The sequence below is a fragment of the Myripristis murdjan genome, chromosome 17, assembly GCF_902150065.1.
Source record: "Myripristis murdjan chromosome 17, fMyrMur1.1, whole genome shotgun sequence".
Lineage (NCBI taxonomy): Eukaryota > Metazoa > Chordata > Actinopteri > Holocentriformes > Holocentridae > Myripristis > Myripristis murdjan.
The window spans coordinates 22,937,624-22,955,124 of record NC_043996.1 but is presented as its reverse complement, the minus strand read 5'-3'; the positions used below and the strand labels follow the sequence as shown (position 1 = coordinate 22,955,124).

Genomic DNA, 17,501 nt, shown 5'->3' with positions numbered 1-17,501 from the left:
GTTTTGCCACTGACAGGTTCAGATTGTGTCTCACAAAATGATTACCTTATCAGTCATTTGGATCCCAAAAAGGTGGGAAAATAGGGCCCGAGTTGAAAAATACCATAATTGTCCTTTAATTGCAGGCCAAACACAGGACTGCACATGCTTTTCAACAGCACCAATCATAGTTAGAATCATAATAATCTTAGTTCATAGAAAACACCACAAAATCACACCCTAGTTGGTTTAGATGTCGTTTTATTACATTCATAAATTTCCAACAACAAAAGCACGGCTCCAAAGTCATGTTCCCAGCCCACGACCACAGCGGTAAACACGAGGTCGATCACTCAGACACCAAGGCTCCCGCTGGGCTACACGCGGATATCAAAACTCACAACAGTTGACACTTCAGTGACGATTGTGAGAAGCAAGTTGCATATTAAGTTAGGTGTTCAACTAATTATTTAAAAAAGAAAAGACACATTCTATGGGCCAGTGGAGTTTGACGGGTATGATAGGATTTGATCACCAGTCAGTCTTTTACAGATCGATTGATTGTTGGGTTCGGGGAGCTTAATTTCATGGTTCTGCTTATTGGGAAATATTTTTGCTGCTGGCAAGTTGTATAGTGCAAGTTCACATTTCCTACCCGCATTAACATTCAGTAGACATAAGAATCATTCTCTTGGTTCTTGTGCAAAGCCTTCATGGATGGATTTCTGAAGCGGACACACTCCCTTGATTTAAGCGAGCTCAGCATGCAATCAAATATTACACTTCAATATGATTATCAGTCCAAAAAAAAGAAAATGCTTGTCAAATAAATAAGAATCCCTCATGGACCTGATTTTCATTTTCAATAAAAATCCAATACAAGTATAGGGAGGGCATACAAACACATGGTAAGAACACATCTAGGTAGATTCTTCTTGCCTTTGCAAAACACAAAATGCAGAAGACGTTGTGACCAAAAAAATATAATGGTAAAAGTTACACAAGACTAAAAAAATAACCAGTAACCCTCAGTTGTTATGGGGTTGATATAATATATTAATAATGTAAACAAAGCTTTAAACAACAGACAGTAGTCCTACATCCAATTATTCCATCTTTCTCTTGCTTCACTCAGACAAACAACATTTCTTCCCCTCATAGCTAAATGTTTTTCTTCATTCTCATTGGTCCGTAAAATGAGCGACTGGAGCTAACAGTGACATCTGCGTCACAGCATCACTTAAGGCATATTCTTTGGACAACCCTGTGCAGTAACATATAAAAACATTTCACTTTCACGTATATGAATTGACCTGGTTGTCTGCTATTTGACAGTGTGTGAACTTCCTCTGATTATCCTTTGTTTTGGTGGCAAAAGCCGGCACAAGCTGTATTATGAGTTTAAGGAGTATGGATGGTGGGCGAGACCGTTAATGTAATCAGCGACAGAACACATTACAACAAGAGGTGAAATCACAAGCACAGTCAATAACAACATATTTGGCAGTGAAGAGATTTGCTCATTACATTGCATCACACATTGCATCTGACTCACTGGGATTATGCTTACAATACATAGCATTTAATTTAATAAAGTAGATGCCTATATGCAAAAATATGTCATTTAGAACATATTTGATTGGTAAACTAGCCACCTCTCCCTTCCATTTTGCTCCATATGATTGGCAAACAATTGAAATATATATCTGTTGTGAAAATAAGCAGTTGATCAGTTATGAAAATAAAACCTTGCACTTTCTTTAGCCATGAATGTATAGATCATACCATGTTTAGATAGTGTGATTATAAAATCACCCCAGAGCCATTGGAAAAATGCACTTATATAGTTCCTTGTCAGACGGATTATCGATGCCACATAAATAATACAGGCACAAGAGAAAAGGGATTCCCTGTAGTGGTTTACCATTTGCAATTGCACTGTAGTAGCTCAGATATCCACTGGTGCTTTGAATACTACTGGCATTTTAGAATTTGATTCTCTTCTAAGACCTTAAAAGCAATGATAGAAATCCAATATACTGGCACTCCATAATAGCTGGGCAGCCTCTATGCACATTATATTTCTTCAATGAGGTCAGGTATCTTTTTTATAGTTGATAGTGAGGTTCATGGAGACGGAGGAGCAGAGCAAGTGAAGCGGAGGGGTGTGGGGGTGTAGGAGAAAGTGTAGGAGAAAAACAAGGTGCAGCTGAGGATGTCTTTGGTGAGCCAAACTGGGGTACCAACATGGGGAAAATGTCAAAAAACACATGGTGAATGAGGAGAAAAGCAGTTGGTTTACCCCTATAACCGACCTCCCTTTTTATCTCTCTTTAATACCCTGAGATAAACACGTATGTCCAGGGATGGTACATACTGCAGTCACAGTCCAAGTACACATACAATCTTCAAATAGTCACATTTTCGATCAGAGAGTGTCCGTTTTTGCGGGAATACAATAACAAAACAAAAAAGTTTGTCTTCAAGCTGTGTCTTTTCCACAGCAAAGTCTCTTTCAGTTGCAAACAAGTCCAACGAAAAGCAAGAGTTAAGACATGCACTGACACTCCTTAGTGCCAGGCAGAGTGCACTGGTGGTACAGGTACATGTAGTCGGAGCCACTTTCCACGGCCACGCGTCCATTCATAGTACTTAGGGCCTTTATCCAGCAAATCCCCTCTGACCTTCCATGGGAATGGTAAGAATTGTGATTGCTGGCTGGTTTGGAATCGAAGGCTATTCACATTTGTGATTGTGATCATGTGGGAGAGAGGACCCAGGCGGTTTTATGTTCAAACATGGCGGCCAGTCAAAAAGTAGAGGGGCCGATCCTCGCTGCAGTTGGCGGTCTGAAACTCGTCCCGCAGGCGGAACTGCCACTCGTCCTCCAGCTCCAGCCTGACGATGGTCTGACGCAGGGAACTTCGGTCCTGGCAGATCACACACAGCGTGGCACCTGTGGACGCAGGGTCAAAATGCACATGTCAGAACAGTCAATCAGAATAGAACACAACTGATGATAATAATAGCAATAATTTTACAAAGAACAACAACATCAAGGAACAAGAGCTGCCAAATGTCCACCCATAATCACCATGATATATTAGACATAGCCATTTCTGTTAATGACTTGTTCAATAATATTTTAACACAATTAGGAAATGTGTCTTTGTCAACATATTTCAAGGATGTAACTTAAAGGAATTAGAAAGTTTGAGGATTTTTTTTTTTCATATCAGACCAGATCATATGCTCTGTAGGGGGAACCTGTGATCTATGTTTCCATCATACACATATATTTTGAGTTACTGTGTCCACAATAATTCTCTGTGATGACATGATGTCCAATCTATGCACCTTGTACCAGTATGGCTGCTCATAACTTAATTTGAAGTAACTTATACAGCAGCAGTAACTTCTGCTGCACTGATGGCTCACCTTTGAGGAAGCGAAACTTCTTGAGGAGTCCAGAGACAACGAAGGAGTCGCAGAGATAAAGCAGCAGGCCACTGAATACCAGGCCCTGATAGTCCAGGTTGGTGGAGTGTGGACGAGAGTTGATGTAGCACACAGAAACCTGCAGCAAAACAAACAGTTTATCTTTTAGATTACAAATGAATTAAATGGTAATTATAAAATTTTAATGATCACTGCAGGGAGTCATTAGGGCCACAACAGCAGCAGAGAGCAGGATCTAGCCAATATAAAGAGACAGTAGAACAAAACAGGGAGCACTGGCAATATTATAAGTAAGTAGACTGATGGATTATATTGTAATCATGCAGCCAATAAATAAAAATAAAGGGAAAATGTCTTTAATCTAAAAAATACGTCAGTCAGTGACACCTGACAACATCAATATATTCAAAAACATGACCTAGTAACATGTTCAGAACACATTACTAACACAAAAACAAATAGCTTTTTCTAATATTTTGACTTTCATCGCTCATGTCTCTCCCACTTTTATTTTTATTATCCCCCAGGTAGCTCTTACCTCTGGCCCAATGTTGAGGTAGCTGTCGATGGACAGAACTGGGTTGTTTCTGTTCTGCACAGCCTTGGGAAACAGTCTGTGGCTGCAGCTCTGCAGGAACTTCTCCAGCAGGAAGTGGGCCGGGGCAGCCAGGAGGGTCTGCTCGCTGTCTGGGGCACACACATACTGGGACGGGCTAATGGGTGCAGAGTTTTCCATCTCCTGGAGAAAGATGAAGCAATTAAATATTCAGTGATATTTCAGACATCTTGTACATTTCATGGATCTGGAACATCCACCACCAACAAGTACAAATAAGAAGCAGCTCGATTCAGCTTGCAGGTGTTCACTGACCAGTAACACTTCCCCACAAAACTGCTCACTCACAGGGGCTTGTTTTTGGAAAGAGCTGGTACTGATGAGTTTTTCACATGTACATTTTTGACAGTTTGATCTCCACAAATGAATACTCATATCAAGCTCTATTGTGAAGGGATGAAGGGAGAATATCAGGCCAGGCTGGAAAACTCTACAAATAACACAGAAACCATCTGTGACTAAGCTAAAAAAAAAAAAACCTTTGTTTTTTTAGTGACCCTTGTGGTGCTTGGTAACAATCGTGTGTAAAGGATTTGGGGTGAATGCCCACCATTAGTTTAGGCTTCACCAGGAAGTCTTTGTTCCCCCCGACTGGAATGTGTTTCTTCATCAGGCTGAAGCAGTTGAAGCGACACAGCAGCAGGCCGCTGCAGTTTGCCCTCAAATTAAAGTCCACCTCCTCGCAGCTATACCTGCACAGAAACACAAGAAACACAAAGTCAGTGTGGGGATTGCACACATCACTGGACGCCTGACTGACTGACTGACTGACTCCGTGATCCACACCTCCGCTGACTCACCTGTTGAGGTCGTACTGAACGTTTTGAGTCAAGTCCACATTGAGCATAACAAAGTCGTGCAGGTGACATCGAGAGAAGGGCAGGCTGGAAGGCTTGCGAGCTATGCTGCTGCTCCACTTGCGGATACCACACATGGCGTACAGGGAGATCTTGGGCGTGGCCTCCATATGCTGCAGAACTGTTTTCAGAGACACGTTGGTGACGGTGGGGCCTCCTTCTGATGTCTCGCTGTGAAATAGAGGAGAGGGAAGAACAGGTTAGACAGGCATGAGAACAGTCTTGCAGAGCAGCAAAATCAAAACATTTAACTTTCATGAAATGGCAGCGAAAAGGAGCAGAGATTTAATAATCCTCAATGCTGTATAAGTACTACCTTTAGACATCAGGGAAGCCAGCTCACTAGACATCTTTAAAAGAGGACTAAAAACCTACCTTTTCACTCTAGCCTTTAACTAGCTCCTATTTTATTCCACACTGTTGTCTTTTATTGTTTTATTTGCATCTTTTGTTTTATTTCAAAGTTCTCGTTTTTAGCCTTTTCTTTTTAATTCCACCCTGTGCTGTTTTTAATGTTTTATTTTAATGTTTTCAAATGTTCTTCTTTTTATTGTGAAGCACTTTGAGCTGCAATTCTTGTATGAAAGGTGCTATACAAATAAAGTTTTATTATTATTATGACTATTATAAGTAATCCTACTAGTAGTAAATCAAATGGGTGAAGGCGAAAAACTGCAGCAATGTGAATCAGTGTGTTGCCAACAAATGCACATGTGCCAAACAAATCCTCCTAAGTAACTAATGGCAAGCAAACGCGCAAACATACAAAGACGCTACCTGTTGTCTGGTGGCTGCTGGGCGTTCCACAACACGCACGAGTCGTCCATCATGACGATGAAAGGCCAAACATCTTGCCTCTTGACGCCTTGCTCCTCCAACCGGTTCCTCTCCAGCTCCAGGTTGTGGTACGACAGCTCTTTGATCATGAAGCGAGCGGCTCCTTAGAGAGACACAACACCAGGACCGCAAGCGTTTCCATTACCGCCGTCAAACAGACAACTTCTACCAATCTGTATTTCTCAAGTGTTTTATTCTGACTGTAGCCTTGATATGTGCTGCTGTCTTTTCTCTCTCTTTGCACAGGAGAGAATGTCATGTCAAACTGCATTTTAAATTCTGCCGCTCTGCTGACTGACACAATTCATCAAGAGGCACCGAGTTCAATTTCTTTTTTTCAGTTTTTTTTTTTTTTTTTTAAATGTACCTACTGGTGATAACAAGCAGTGCAAATCAATTTTCAAAGTTGACACTGAATTTGAATGTGTCTTTGTGTGGTATGTATGTATGTCAAATTTTCAGTGAATCCCAACAATTTGGAAAATGCTGTGTGTCATGTTCTGCGAGTTCTGTGTGTTTGCAGATAAGCAACAACCACATTTATCTCACTGGCTTCACCATGGAGTTTGACTTGACATTACCTCTATACAAAGAAAGAAACACAAAGCTGTGTGTGGATTTAGCCTGACTAGACGTATTGCTGCTGTGTCTTCAAAAAGGGTGGCCAGGCTGGCACTAGTAAATCCTTTAATGGTGAAGGGTCATTGTGAGAGACAGGGCAAAGGCTTCTGTTGAGGGCAAACATGCAGCCTGAGCAGGAAAATCTTTTTGATGCGGCAGTTTACCAAGAAAACTGCAGAACTTTTGATAGGTGAAGCATGACAAATGAATTACAAAGCAGCCGATGTCTGTCTAAGGATCTTGAGCTCCATCTCCGCCTTTTATCTGATAAACAGCATTATTTTTATCCTGCGACTCTGTGATCCATTGCCTGGTTAAGCACCAGTAAATTAGTTTACTTACAGCCCATTCAGAAAGGCAGCAGAGCTGATTGGCTTACTCACAAATCACACTACTGTGCAGGACATGTTTTCCTTCATGACTGCTCTCTCCCATTGGTTGCTGTTACTTTTGAACTTTCACCCTTTGTGTACCAATGTGACTGACTGTAATAAAGATATGTCCTGAGTGTCTCCTCATTATCAGCAGAGAGAGACAAGTTACTATGTGATGAAGACTACACCTTATTCCAGCACACTCACATTATATATAGAAACAGTGGCTTTTTACAGGCACTGCTGATGGGCGGCCCTGGCCAATGCAAATTCAATTAAGCCAATACGCATAAGCTCCTCACCAACTCCAGCACTGTTGAACACAGCGGGCAGGACCAGCAGGATGTGGTTGGGCCAGTACTTCCTGTAGTGGGGCATCTCGTATTGCTTGACCACCAGGATGTGCAGATGGGCAGCGCCCTCCATGGCATGGAATATGTTGAGCAGGCCGTGCTCCTGCCGTCCGGTGGTGGGGGTGAAGATAGGACTCTTCAACAGGTTGGGGTCCTGGAGACAGGAAGGACACACAGAGAGATGTTCAGTTGTGTAAATGGCTCAGTTGATAGACAAGAGTTATTCAAAGGTTCAAATCCTGTTGGGTAATTCAGCCTTGGAGCTTGGTGAGGACCAACCCAACTATATGTATATCCTATATTCTTAACTGCCTGGTTATTTTTGCAAACTTTGCACTTAAGTGGTGATTTAAAGTTGATTTTTGTTTCTGACCAATTGTTTGATTTTAACTTCTCTTTCATTAAAAAAGTTGTTAAATTCTTAGCACTGCAGCAAGTGGTGGGCTATACCTGTATTTTGAACAGATGTATACAATAAGGTACATAAAATGTATGGGAAACTTTGCACACATGGCAATTTTAATTACTGTATAATTCATGTACACAAAGAATTTGATTTAGATCAATTTGATTGATTTTAGAAGAAGAGTTTAGAATAAAATAAAAGTCCTGTGTTTGTGTGAACAACAGGACAAAATCTTGATACTAAATTTGGGATACCAATCGAGCCTAATGCACATGCACAAACAAAAATATGCCCCAATATGCTGGATATATATATAAACTAACCTTGGTGGAGACCAGGGGCAGGCGCATGCTCTCCAGGTGGCTGCCCTGCTGACTGAAGACAAAGTGCTGCTCCTTGGATTTGGGAATGATAAAGTGGAGCTGGACCTCCTCACCCAGCATGGAGGAGCAGAAGGTGAACGCATGGAAGGTGCACTCCGACAGCTACCACACACACACACACACACACACACACACACACACACACACACACACACAAACACAACATGCATTATTAACACAGAGATCAGTGTGAGGCAGCGCTGCAGAGTAAAAAGCTTTCATGCAGGAAATGTCAAAACATTTCAGAGTATTGTGTCAAGTTACTTCACATATGTATGTAAATTTATAAGAAGTGAGCAGACGGTTGAACTTATATATTCCAAAACAAAGTGACAGATAAATATCTCATATGTTTATGGTGACATGAGCCTGTACGCTGCACTCACCTGTGTGGCAGGGCTGGCCTCACAGTATTGGTGACATTGTTCACAGTGATGAAAGGCATTGTGGGCGGCAAATCTACTCAGACGTATGGACTTGGTCTCTCTCTTGGCTGGCGTTTGGCTCTCTCCTTCTTGTTTAGGATCTGCATATACCAAATACCAAATATGTTCAGAGTCCTAAGAGATAAGCTCGTTTAAGTCAACCTTAAATAAAATCTTGCATCCCCGCTATAATATAGTTATGTAACAGTGACATTCCCAGATTTTTATTTCCCAGATATTTAACTCTGTGACTGCCTCTGTAGTGTGTTTACATATTTCAGCTGACCTTTCAAGCACTTTGGCATCTTGTCAGTGTAAACAGGGCTGGCCTTCCTGAACTTTGGGTCCCGGGGGAAGGGGTCAAAGGGCAGCTTGCGGATGTCCTCAATGTCAGGCCACTGGGAGCCAAACGGAGTCGGAACCTCTGACGTCTCTGGAGATTTGAAGAACATAAAAGGATGAGAATTAACACCACATCACCATCATGACTAGCTTCAGCAAAACAACGAATAGTTCATGTTTTCCTATACTCTAATTTACTAGAAATTGATTCTTTCAGCATGACATTTTACTCTTATCACTCTAATTTTTTAATTTGTCGATATTCAAGTATGACAACAAAACAATTTAACACCTAACACAAACCAAAATCTTTTTTTCATATTAGCGTTCACAGGGCAGACTCATTTAAAATGGAGGAATAAAAAGTCAACTTGGGTCCAGCAAGTTTTGAAAACTCCTGTACTAAACAGAAACAAAAAGATGGTCCTCACCTTCCTCCACCTCTTCTTCGTCATAAACATCCACCTCCAACAGTCTGATGAGCATGCGAAACAGGATACGCAGAAACTGCAGGTAGGCACCTGTTTTTCCCACCTGGCGAAGGAACAGAGATCAGTCCTGTTGTGCTGTAGTGACACTTGCATTTAATCATATAAAGCTTTCACAGTAAGGTAAGGCATTTTGCATTTACAAGGTAGTAGGAAAAAAGTTAAAAAAGTTTTCCTTTCCTTTTATTTACAATGTCAGCTACAACTGAAAAGTAATAAGAACTTTCACTTTAACCAAAATTGTGCACTTCAATTTGTCATTAATTTTCTTATTCTGCCTGTTTTATTTGTGTATTGTTTGACATTGCCTTCAAGATTCATCCATAAGGAGACACTCGACACAGTCATCCACTTGAAACACTTTAGGACAACGGAAAATATCTGTTACCTGTGGCGGTCCACTGAGCAGCAGGCGGCGTAGATGCGGCACAGGTGGGGCTTCATAATCCGCATGGTGCTGCCTGGCGACGGTCCACTGGCGGTAGAACATGCTCTGCTCTGCCCCCTGCAGGTTGTGGGTGATTAGGGGCCTCAGCGGGCTGCTCCAGGCCACATCGGCATGAGGCAGCAGGGAGAAGGAGCTCAACTGACTACCCGACTCCCCAGCCAGCAGGTTGTACGCCGCTCGCGACATGATGACCGTCCGCGGCGACACTCGACTGTGTTTAGCGTCTCGGCCAAACTGCGTGGACTGGCTAGGCCTCTGGGTGGAGGAGGAGGATGGGGAGAAGGAGGAGGAGGAGGAGGACATGGAGCAAAGGGATGGAGGGGCCTTGGAGCCTTTAGAAGCGTTGGAGGAGAGCTGGCTTGTCAATAGATCACACTCCTGTTTGAACCCTTGCGTTACTGTGCTCTGTTCTCTGGTGAGGGCACCTTCAGGTGGACTTGAGGAAGTGGAGGGCCTCTGGGAACATTCGGCAACGTCTGATGAACTGACACCGTTCTCTGCCAAAGAGCCTGAGCGGAGAGGCGAAGAGAGTGAGACGTTAGATGTTAAGAACCTGCTGCCTGCTTGACATTAATTCAAGCACCAAGATTAATACACATGTAGTTTGCAAGAGACAAATGAAAGATGTTATGTGTGTAGTATTCTTAAACAGAGCATCGCCAAATAAATTGTGGTACTATAATTACTTTAAAGAAATGAGACCACTTTTGCGTTGAGATTCAATCATGACAGTTGTATTGTCAGGAATAATCTCTCTAAGGAAGACATTTCTGATCTATTTGCTGCTTGTTACAGAGGGCGTTGCCACTTCAAGAGTCAACTATGGCCCTTGTCAACAGCCGATACACATTACAACAAGGTGCACTCATGCAAAGTTGAAAGAGTTGCGTGTCACTTCCTGTTTTATGCGGTAAAGTGGTGTCACGTAATGTACAGTGAAGTCAACACTGCAAGAAGCCACCCACCTTGTTTCCATCAGTCAACTGTTTGCAGTGCTTTTACTAATGTCTCCAAATTCTTGCCGCACTGATATGCTGGTATTGAATTGAGCAGCAGAGTAAACACAGGTGTAACCACTGCCATTAATTATGGTTCTGTTCCATTTCGGTCTAACAGAGTCAGGGCCCTGCTATTGTGGAAAGGCTCTGGTACATTTCAGTGGAATGGAGCCTTAATTAATATCGCATATGTTTATCGTGCTATTTCATGTCAAAATGCAATTTAATGTGACACAGCATAGGTAAGCCCATGAAGCTGTGTCTCAGAGAGGACTGGAGCTCACCAGAGGTTCTGGTAGCAACGCTGCCGTTGCTCTGCGGTCTTTCTAGCTCATCTCCATCGTTGCAGCTGGTGGCCTTCTCTCCCTCGGTTTCCCGCGGGGCCATGTTCGTCTTGGGCTCCTGGACGACGCCCATTGACACGTAGGTGCAGGCCAGACCCACCTCCTGCTCCAGGGCTGTGCGCGTCAGGTAGCTGGAGTCGATTAGGCGCAGGTCACTGTATTTCAGAGACCTAAAGAATGGCAAGATCGTCACTGAGCTGCAACTCCCTAAACCTCAATCTGAAATGATTAACTTCACTGTGTACAATGGTGCAATACATTTAAAGTGCTTTATAGTACAGGATTTGCATACTTGGTGCAGGACAAAACATAACGTGTGCTCACTTATATATCAAGGTATGAGATAATCATTTTTGATTAGTGTCTGTGAATTGCCATGTAAAATATGAGAATACAGCACCTTGGGAAAGTCTCTCCAAGAGGGTCTTTCCCGGTAAGAATGACGATGCAAGGCAGCCCTTCCAGATCCTCGTAGGTGTGCGGTACCCAGTCTTCACTCTCACAGCCTCGCCACGACTGCAACAAAAAAATGCAACAACAAAACACAGTCAGTACAAGAATGTATCATCTATGTTATTTGATTAGTATATATAGTATCTATTGGACTAGCATTAGCCTTTTGCTAAATATTAGATAATATCCAGGCATGTGGTCCACTGCATGGAGTTTCTCCCTGACCACAGTTACATAAAAAGTTGATAATATTCTTCATTGTCAATTTATTGTGTTAATTTAATTGTTCAGTGATGATTCAGGTAAAGGCAGTATCCTGGAATTTCCTGACCAATGAACATGTGTCTGGGTTTCAATTTAGAGCTTTAATGGTCTAAATTATTTAAATTAATCATTTAGGCCAATAAATGATTTAAATTTTCCACCCTGTGAAGAATAAGTTTCTGGGGGAAAACTGATTAATTGGTGTCCTGTATTTTATCCTATTTGACTTTCTGGATTCAAATAATTTTAGGCTTTCAGCTGCTCACCCTCAGGAGACTGGTGAAGTTTCTGGGTAGGGTGAGTTCAGATGCAGGGCTTCCAAGCAGCACAGCAAAGCACAACTGGAGTCCCAGCTTGTCCCTGACATCCTCCAAACGCTCCCGGGCGAGCATGGCCAACTGCAGCGAGGGGACCCGGACCAGCAGCATGTGGCCCCGGCCCTGGGACCCCTCCCGAGCCGGGGCACTGATCAGATCCTCCACCATGGCCAGGGTTTCTGGGGTTATGTGGTCTCTCAGAGAAGGGGAGGAGGTCAGCGCCATCATGGCCTCAGTGTATTGCTGGATCAGTAGGTAGCTGCGGATCACCATGCTGTGAAGGTGGGGATGCCTGGCATATAAGCAGGAGAGGTTAGTCAAGGTGTGTTTTGAGATTTCAAATGTTATATAATTTTGCACTCATTCAACTTAAGAAAATGTTTGTCCTGCAGTGCAAAAGGCAGGCGTGTTTCTTAACAGGTTTGAAACCTCTACCGGAATGCAAACAGAGAAAAGGGTTTGAAAGCCATGACCTTGCATGACAACTAGCTCTCTGCCTTTTTTCAGTGACCTTTGCACACTGACCTTTCCAGCAGGGTGTGGACCATCTTCTCAAAAGCATCATCACAGCGCAGGATGGGGCTGGCCACACCCCACTGCAGGGAGCTGCTGTAGTCCCTCAGGCCAAAGTACACCAAATCCTCAGGAGACTGCTCCCCCTGCTGGAAGACAGTTAAACACCATGGACTTGTCAGACAGACTTTTCCACAGGCACGTTACTTCCATTTGTAATTCTGATGATATGAATAGTTAATAATGCCCATTGAACCTACATGCTCTTGAACTAGAAAATTATACATTTGCAAAGGCTGGAATTTTTTTTTTTACTTCTATTAACAGCCGAGAAGAGGCACAGATACAGCATCTTTAATCTTCCATGTTTTTTATGTATTGCATTCTCTCTGCCATGGCAGCAATCCAGTTTCCTCTTGGGGGTAACTGAAATTCATCTTAACCTCAATTTTAATGTCAGTAACAATGTTACATACATTGAACAACAACATACATTTTATATATTGTCAAATGTAGTGCAGTAAAATAACAAGAATAAAAAAGACCGCATTTTCAGTTGCACCAATATGAAGGAATAAAGTCTTCAAGTTAGTAATTAGTTTTAAATATATTCTGTTTTTTTTTTTTTTAATTTAAACACAATTCCAACATCTCAAACATCTAAGGAATTAAAATCATGGAAAGCATCTTTTGAAAAAATCACACGCTCCAAAGACTGAAAGTGTTGAAATGTGTCATAAGTGCAGTGACTCCTCAATGTATTTCATAAAAATCCTATCAAACAATGAGGTCTGGTTCCCTCCATTTCCCATTTATGTAATTATGGATTCATTCCAGCAGGTGGAGCAGCTAACCCACAACTTTTACCCAGTGGGCTCTGCAAGTTACTGAATACAACAATACTACATTTTAGAGCTGACAAATCTCACATAAAAACATCCCTCCATGAATTTCCAAAGATTCTGTTTCCACACAAACATATAGTTAAATTTTCAAAATCACACAAAAAATAATACTTAACACGTTAAATTTAGCCCCATCATTAGATGGCTTGCTGGCTTCTGTTACACCCCCAGACTCTAAACACCCTTCTTTTGTCGAGAACTCACCAGGCTGTCGTTGGAGGGCCAGTGAACTTCATTGTGGATGCTAATGCGGGACTGGCGCGTCTGCAGGGTGAAAGGGAAGCAGCTGACCTGCAGGACCAGCAGGTTCATGGCGTCGAGGACTTCCTGGCAGTTCACCACCCGGTCAGCCAGGCCCTGCAGCTCGCCGTGGCACACAGAGCCCGACAGAGCACTGGAGAGGGAGCGGGGCAGAGGGACAGGGGAATAAAGTGTTTGAATGGTGTGACTGAGACACACAACTGGGACACAGCATGGCTGTAAATGACATGGTGGAAGCACACTGTCCCCAATTCACAAAGAACGCAACAGTCCAACATCACAATCAGAGTCATTTCAATAAGTAAATAAACACTACTTTTACTACTATGACTGTGTGATATAACACAGTTTATGCCCAATTCATGGACTTGGCACTTGTTGCTCTGAACAGCAGGTGTTGGGTACAGTGGGTATTTCACTGGAAAAATCCCCTGTCACAGAGGAAGTGATGTGTTTTACCAGCAATAGCAGTGTGTTTGGGATAAATAGAAGAAGAACTGGATAGTTAGCAGGGCAGCACCCTATGGTCACAAGATCCTCTATGTTCCCTAAACATAAAACGAAAAATGTTGTCCATACATTTGGTGTATTTACATGACATAAAATGAATAATCTCATAGTTCATTTAATAATATCTGAAATCATGTTTATTGACATTATACAATTACAATGTATACATAGATGGTATTTTTGTGTTCAAGTAAAAACCTTTAGAAGCATCTTGTCCATACACACTATTTCAGATATGTATGGACAATGTACTATCAGATTATACATTTTTATTAGTATAACAAAGAGTACAGTGGGTATTTCACTGGATAAATCCCCTGTCACAGAGGAAGTGATGTGTTTTACCAGCAATAGCAGTGTGTTTGGGATAAATAGAAGAAGAACTGGATAATTAGCAGGGCAGCAGGGGATTTATCCAGTTAAATACCCACTGTACCCTTTGTTATACTAATAAAAATGCATAATCTGACAGTACATAGTCCATAAATATGAAATGAAATGAAATGAAATATCTGATCTGTTTTGCTATATCATTTCTTGGTATACACTGGAAATATTTAGCACCTGTTCGCCACTACTACTATTTTCTCAGGATGTAAAAAGGGCATTTCTGGCCAAAACGGTCAGCCACACAAACCTATGTCGGCTTTGGCGATGTTTAAATGAGACTCTCAGTGCAACTACAGGCGTCTCACCTCGTGAGGTCGACGTGTGAGTTGTCGTGGATGAGGACGAACAGGGTGTAGGGGTTCTGTTTGACTTTCCTCATGAAGGCCTCCATCTTGACGTGTACATCGCCGTCCAGACGCACCACATACTTCTCTGATTTCTGATAGGCTGAGGAGGCGTCCTCTATCCCCAGGTCAACAAGCACTCCTGAGCACCAAATAAAGAACAGTAAATGACATGTGGATGAGGCTCCAAATTTAGACACAATCATCTTGCCTTCAAATATATGAGATACTGTAGTAACTCAACTGCAGTTTCATTTTGAGAGCCAGAACCCTCAGCACCTGTAACTGTTGAGTCACTGGTATCAGTCAACAACCCTATCATCGCCTAAATGGCTATAAAATATCATCAATATATTACAGCCATTTTGTGCTACAAGAAATATTGCACATTTTTTCCCATTTCACTGGCCTTTTTTTTTTTTTTTTGCAAATTGGACATGCACACGTCCAAGGTTACTACAGATCACACTAAGAATCTATGGGAAGAGGACCTTGGCGCTCAAATCACAGGCGATAGATGGAGTGCCTTCAAAGCATAAATGGCATATGGACTGCATTTTCTATAGCGCTTTTCTAGTCTGCCGGCCACTCAAAGGCACTCATTCACCCATTCACACACACATTCACACACTGATGGCAAAGGCTACATAAGGCTAAATGTGCTGAGGCTACAACTTCTGGCTTTGTCCATTTGAGTAAATGCGGGTCAGAAATTTTTGGTTTTAAGGAGAACTTTGAAGAGTTATATACATTTTTAATTGTATATAGTATTGCTTGTAATGTAACAACATATTAAAGGGATGAGGCCTTTTTTTTCTCTCCTAATGCTTTTATTATCTTTATTGCAAGGTGTGGAAGAATCAAGTTAAACATATAGTGGATGTGTGTATTTTTTTCTTTTTCTATGTTCATTTCTTATTTTATTATTTTCTTTTCGTATCCTCTTTATGGTCAATAAATTTCCTATGAATAAAGTATTCAAAAATATAGACCTGATTGTCGGATGCGCTGTGCAGTTTGGTGCACCAGAACATGGGAGGGCGGGACCAAAACCAGGAAGTCCACTTTGCAGAAGCGTCCCAAGTCGAGGCTCTGGCTCCCGGAGTCAGCGATGGAGCAGACCTGGGAGAGGAGGCTCCTTGCCACACTCAGCTGGGGCGGATAGATCTGGAAGACCTCACTCAGCAGATCTGTCACAGGAGGATGTAAAAATGGGAAATCAACATCAGTGTAGTGGTCAATGTAATGGAAAACACTGGCATGTCTGCAATTAATCTACCTGCGTTCTAACCATTCTAACCAAACACTAGAGAACAATGCCACCAATAAGAATACTATTCATTGTCAAAATGAATGGGTTTCTCTAGAGAAGAATGTTATCTAATGTCAACAAATATGAGTAAACCTATGACTTTTCTTTGATAAGAGACTGAGATTGGTCTGAATGAGGTAAGACTATGGCCAGGATCCAAAATGATATGCCAAGGTCCAAAAGCCAACCAAGTATGGGTAGGTGATTTTCCATACAGAGCAGTAACATGTAGAAACTGTGACATTTTTATGCTTTGGTTATGTACAGTCACAGGTATGTTTTTTTACCTCACACATTTTCCCAGCTGACCACTAGGGTGTGGAATAGACCGTCTCTGATAATGAGCCAATCAAAACAATGGTGCTGTATCAAATAGCCTCTGGATTGGATACCTGTTGCATTGAGGTTTAACATCTATACTTGAAAATGCAGATTTTTCCTGTCATGATGATTAGCCAGACATTACTTAAATGTTAATGTCAAGATGTGTAACTGTATATGTGTACAGGCCTGGTATGCTTCAAAATGCTCTCTTGTGATGACTTATCTTGTCCTTCACGTTGATTTGCAAACTTGATAAATTGTGCAAAGGAGCAAGTTTTAATTGCATGCCCAGTTCCTGTTTGATTAATTTTTTATGAACTTTGGCTAGGGTCATTTATTTTTGAAAGGCACTTCTTTTTCACTTCACAGCCCGCAGCAGCTCAGCTCCCAGTTCAGCGTAGGGTGGAGGGCAGTCTAACCTGTCTCTGATGGTGGTGCGTTGCTGGCAGCCTCCTGGGAGTGGATGTGCTCGGTGACATCGCTCTGGTAGGGCTGGATGACCTGACCCTTCCGCCGACGCTGGTAGCGCACCAGCTGCTTGTCTAGGTTGTCCCCTACAAACAGCAGGTCACCACATCCACACACATTATCTCTCATGCGCCTTCACTATAAAGAACTCGCACAGCATGTTTTTAGTCTACAAAATAAAATCAAAATTCGAAACACAGCAGTGGCATGGCTTATTCATTACACAGTTGCATGATTCACTATACATATCGATATATTTTTTGTTTTTTGTTTTTTTGGCAGCACAAATTGTTCCACAAGGAAATGCACAAAGAATGAATGAATAACATGACAAACTCTTATAAAATGATTAAAATCACAAAATGAAAACAAATTGATCCTTTCTAAAGGGCAGAGGGTAACTTAAATTCTTGGTTGACAACATGATAGACTTTCATTGACTATCTGGAGATAACAAATGATCAGGTAATATTTCTTTTCTCTCAGATGAATGCGTGGTTTTGAGTATGA

General features: G+C 41.9%; 1 protein-coding gene across 3 annotated transcripts in view; it reads right to left on the bottom strand.

The window, feature by feature from the left end:
* Positions 1 to 229: 229 nt before the first annotated feature.
* The window catches only part of greb1l (GREB1 like retinoic acid receptor coactivator), a 49,593-nt gene continuing 32,321 nt past the window's right edge, over positions 230 to 17,501 (bottom strand). For 2 of the 3 annotated variants that reach the window (XM_030075033.1, XM_030075034.1), the window contains exons 15-34: positions 16,943 to 17,077; positions 15,880 to 16,077; positions 14,849 to 15,029; positions 13,587 to 13,776; positions 12,490 to 12,626; positions 11,914 to 12,256; positions 11,331 to 11,446; positions 10,871 to 11,100; positions 9,529 to 10,097; positions 9,084 to 9,186; positions 8,597 to 8,743; positions 8,272 to 8,411; positions 7,826 to 7,987; positions 7,046 to 7,250; positions 5,689 to 5,851; positions 4,855 to 5,082; positions 4,605 to 4,746; positions 3,977 to 4,177; positions 3,418 to 3,556; positions 230 to 2,935 (exon numbers count right to left, since the gene is read on the bottom strand). In XM_030075033.1, coding sequence (XP_029930893.1) covers positions 2,772 to 2,935; positions 3,418 to 3,556; positions 3,977 to 4,177; positions 4,605 to 4,746; positions 4,855 to 5,082; positions 5,689 to 5,851; positions 7,046 to 7,250; positions 7,826 to 7,987; positions 8,272 to 8,411; positions 8,597 to 8,743; positions 9,084 to 9,186; positions 9,529 to 10,097; positions 10,871 to 11,100; positions 11,331 to 11,446; positions 11,914 to 12,256; positions 12,490 to 12,626; positions 13,587 to 13,776; positions 14,849 to 15,029; positions 15,880 to 16,077; positions 16,943 to 17,077 — 3,893 coding nt within the window. In that variant the 3' untranslated portion in view covers positions 230 to 2,771. The remainder of the gene's footprint in view (positions 2,936 to 3,417; positions 3,557 to 3,976; positions 4,178 to 4,604; positions 4,747 to 4,854; positions 5,083 to 5,688; positions 5,852 to 7,045; positions 7,251 to 7,825; positions 7,988 to 8,271; positions 8,412 to 8,596; positions 8,744 to 9,083; positions 9,187 to 9,528; positions 10,098 to 10,870; positions 11,101 to 11,330; positions 11,447 to 11,913; positions 12,257 to 12,489; positions 12,627 to 13,586; positions 13,777 to 14,848; positions 15,030 to 15,879; positions 16,078 to 16,942; positions 17,078 to 17,501) is intronic. The other variant, XM_030075035.1, reaches the window with a different exon arrangement.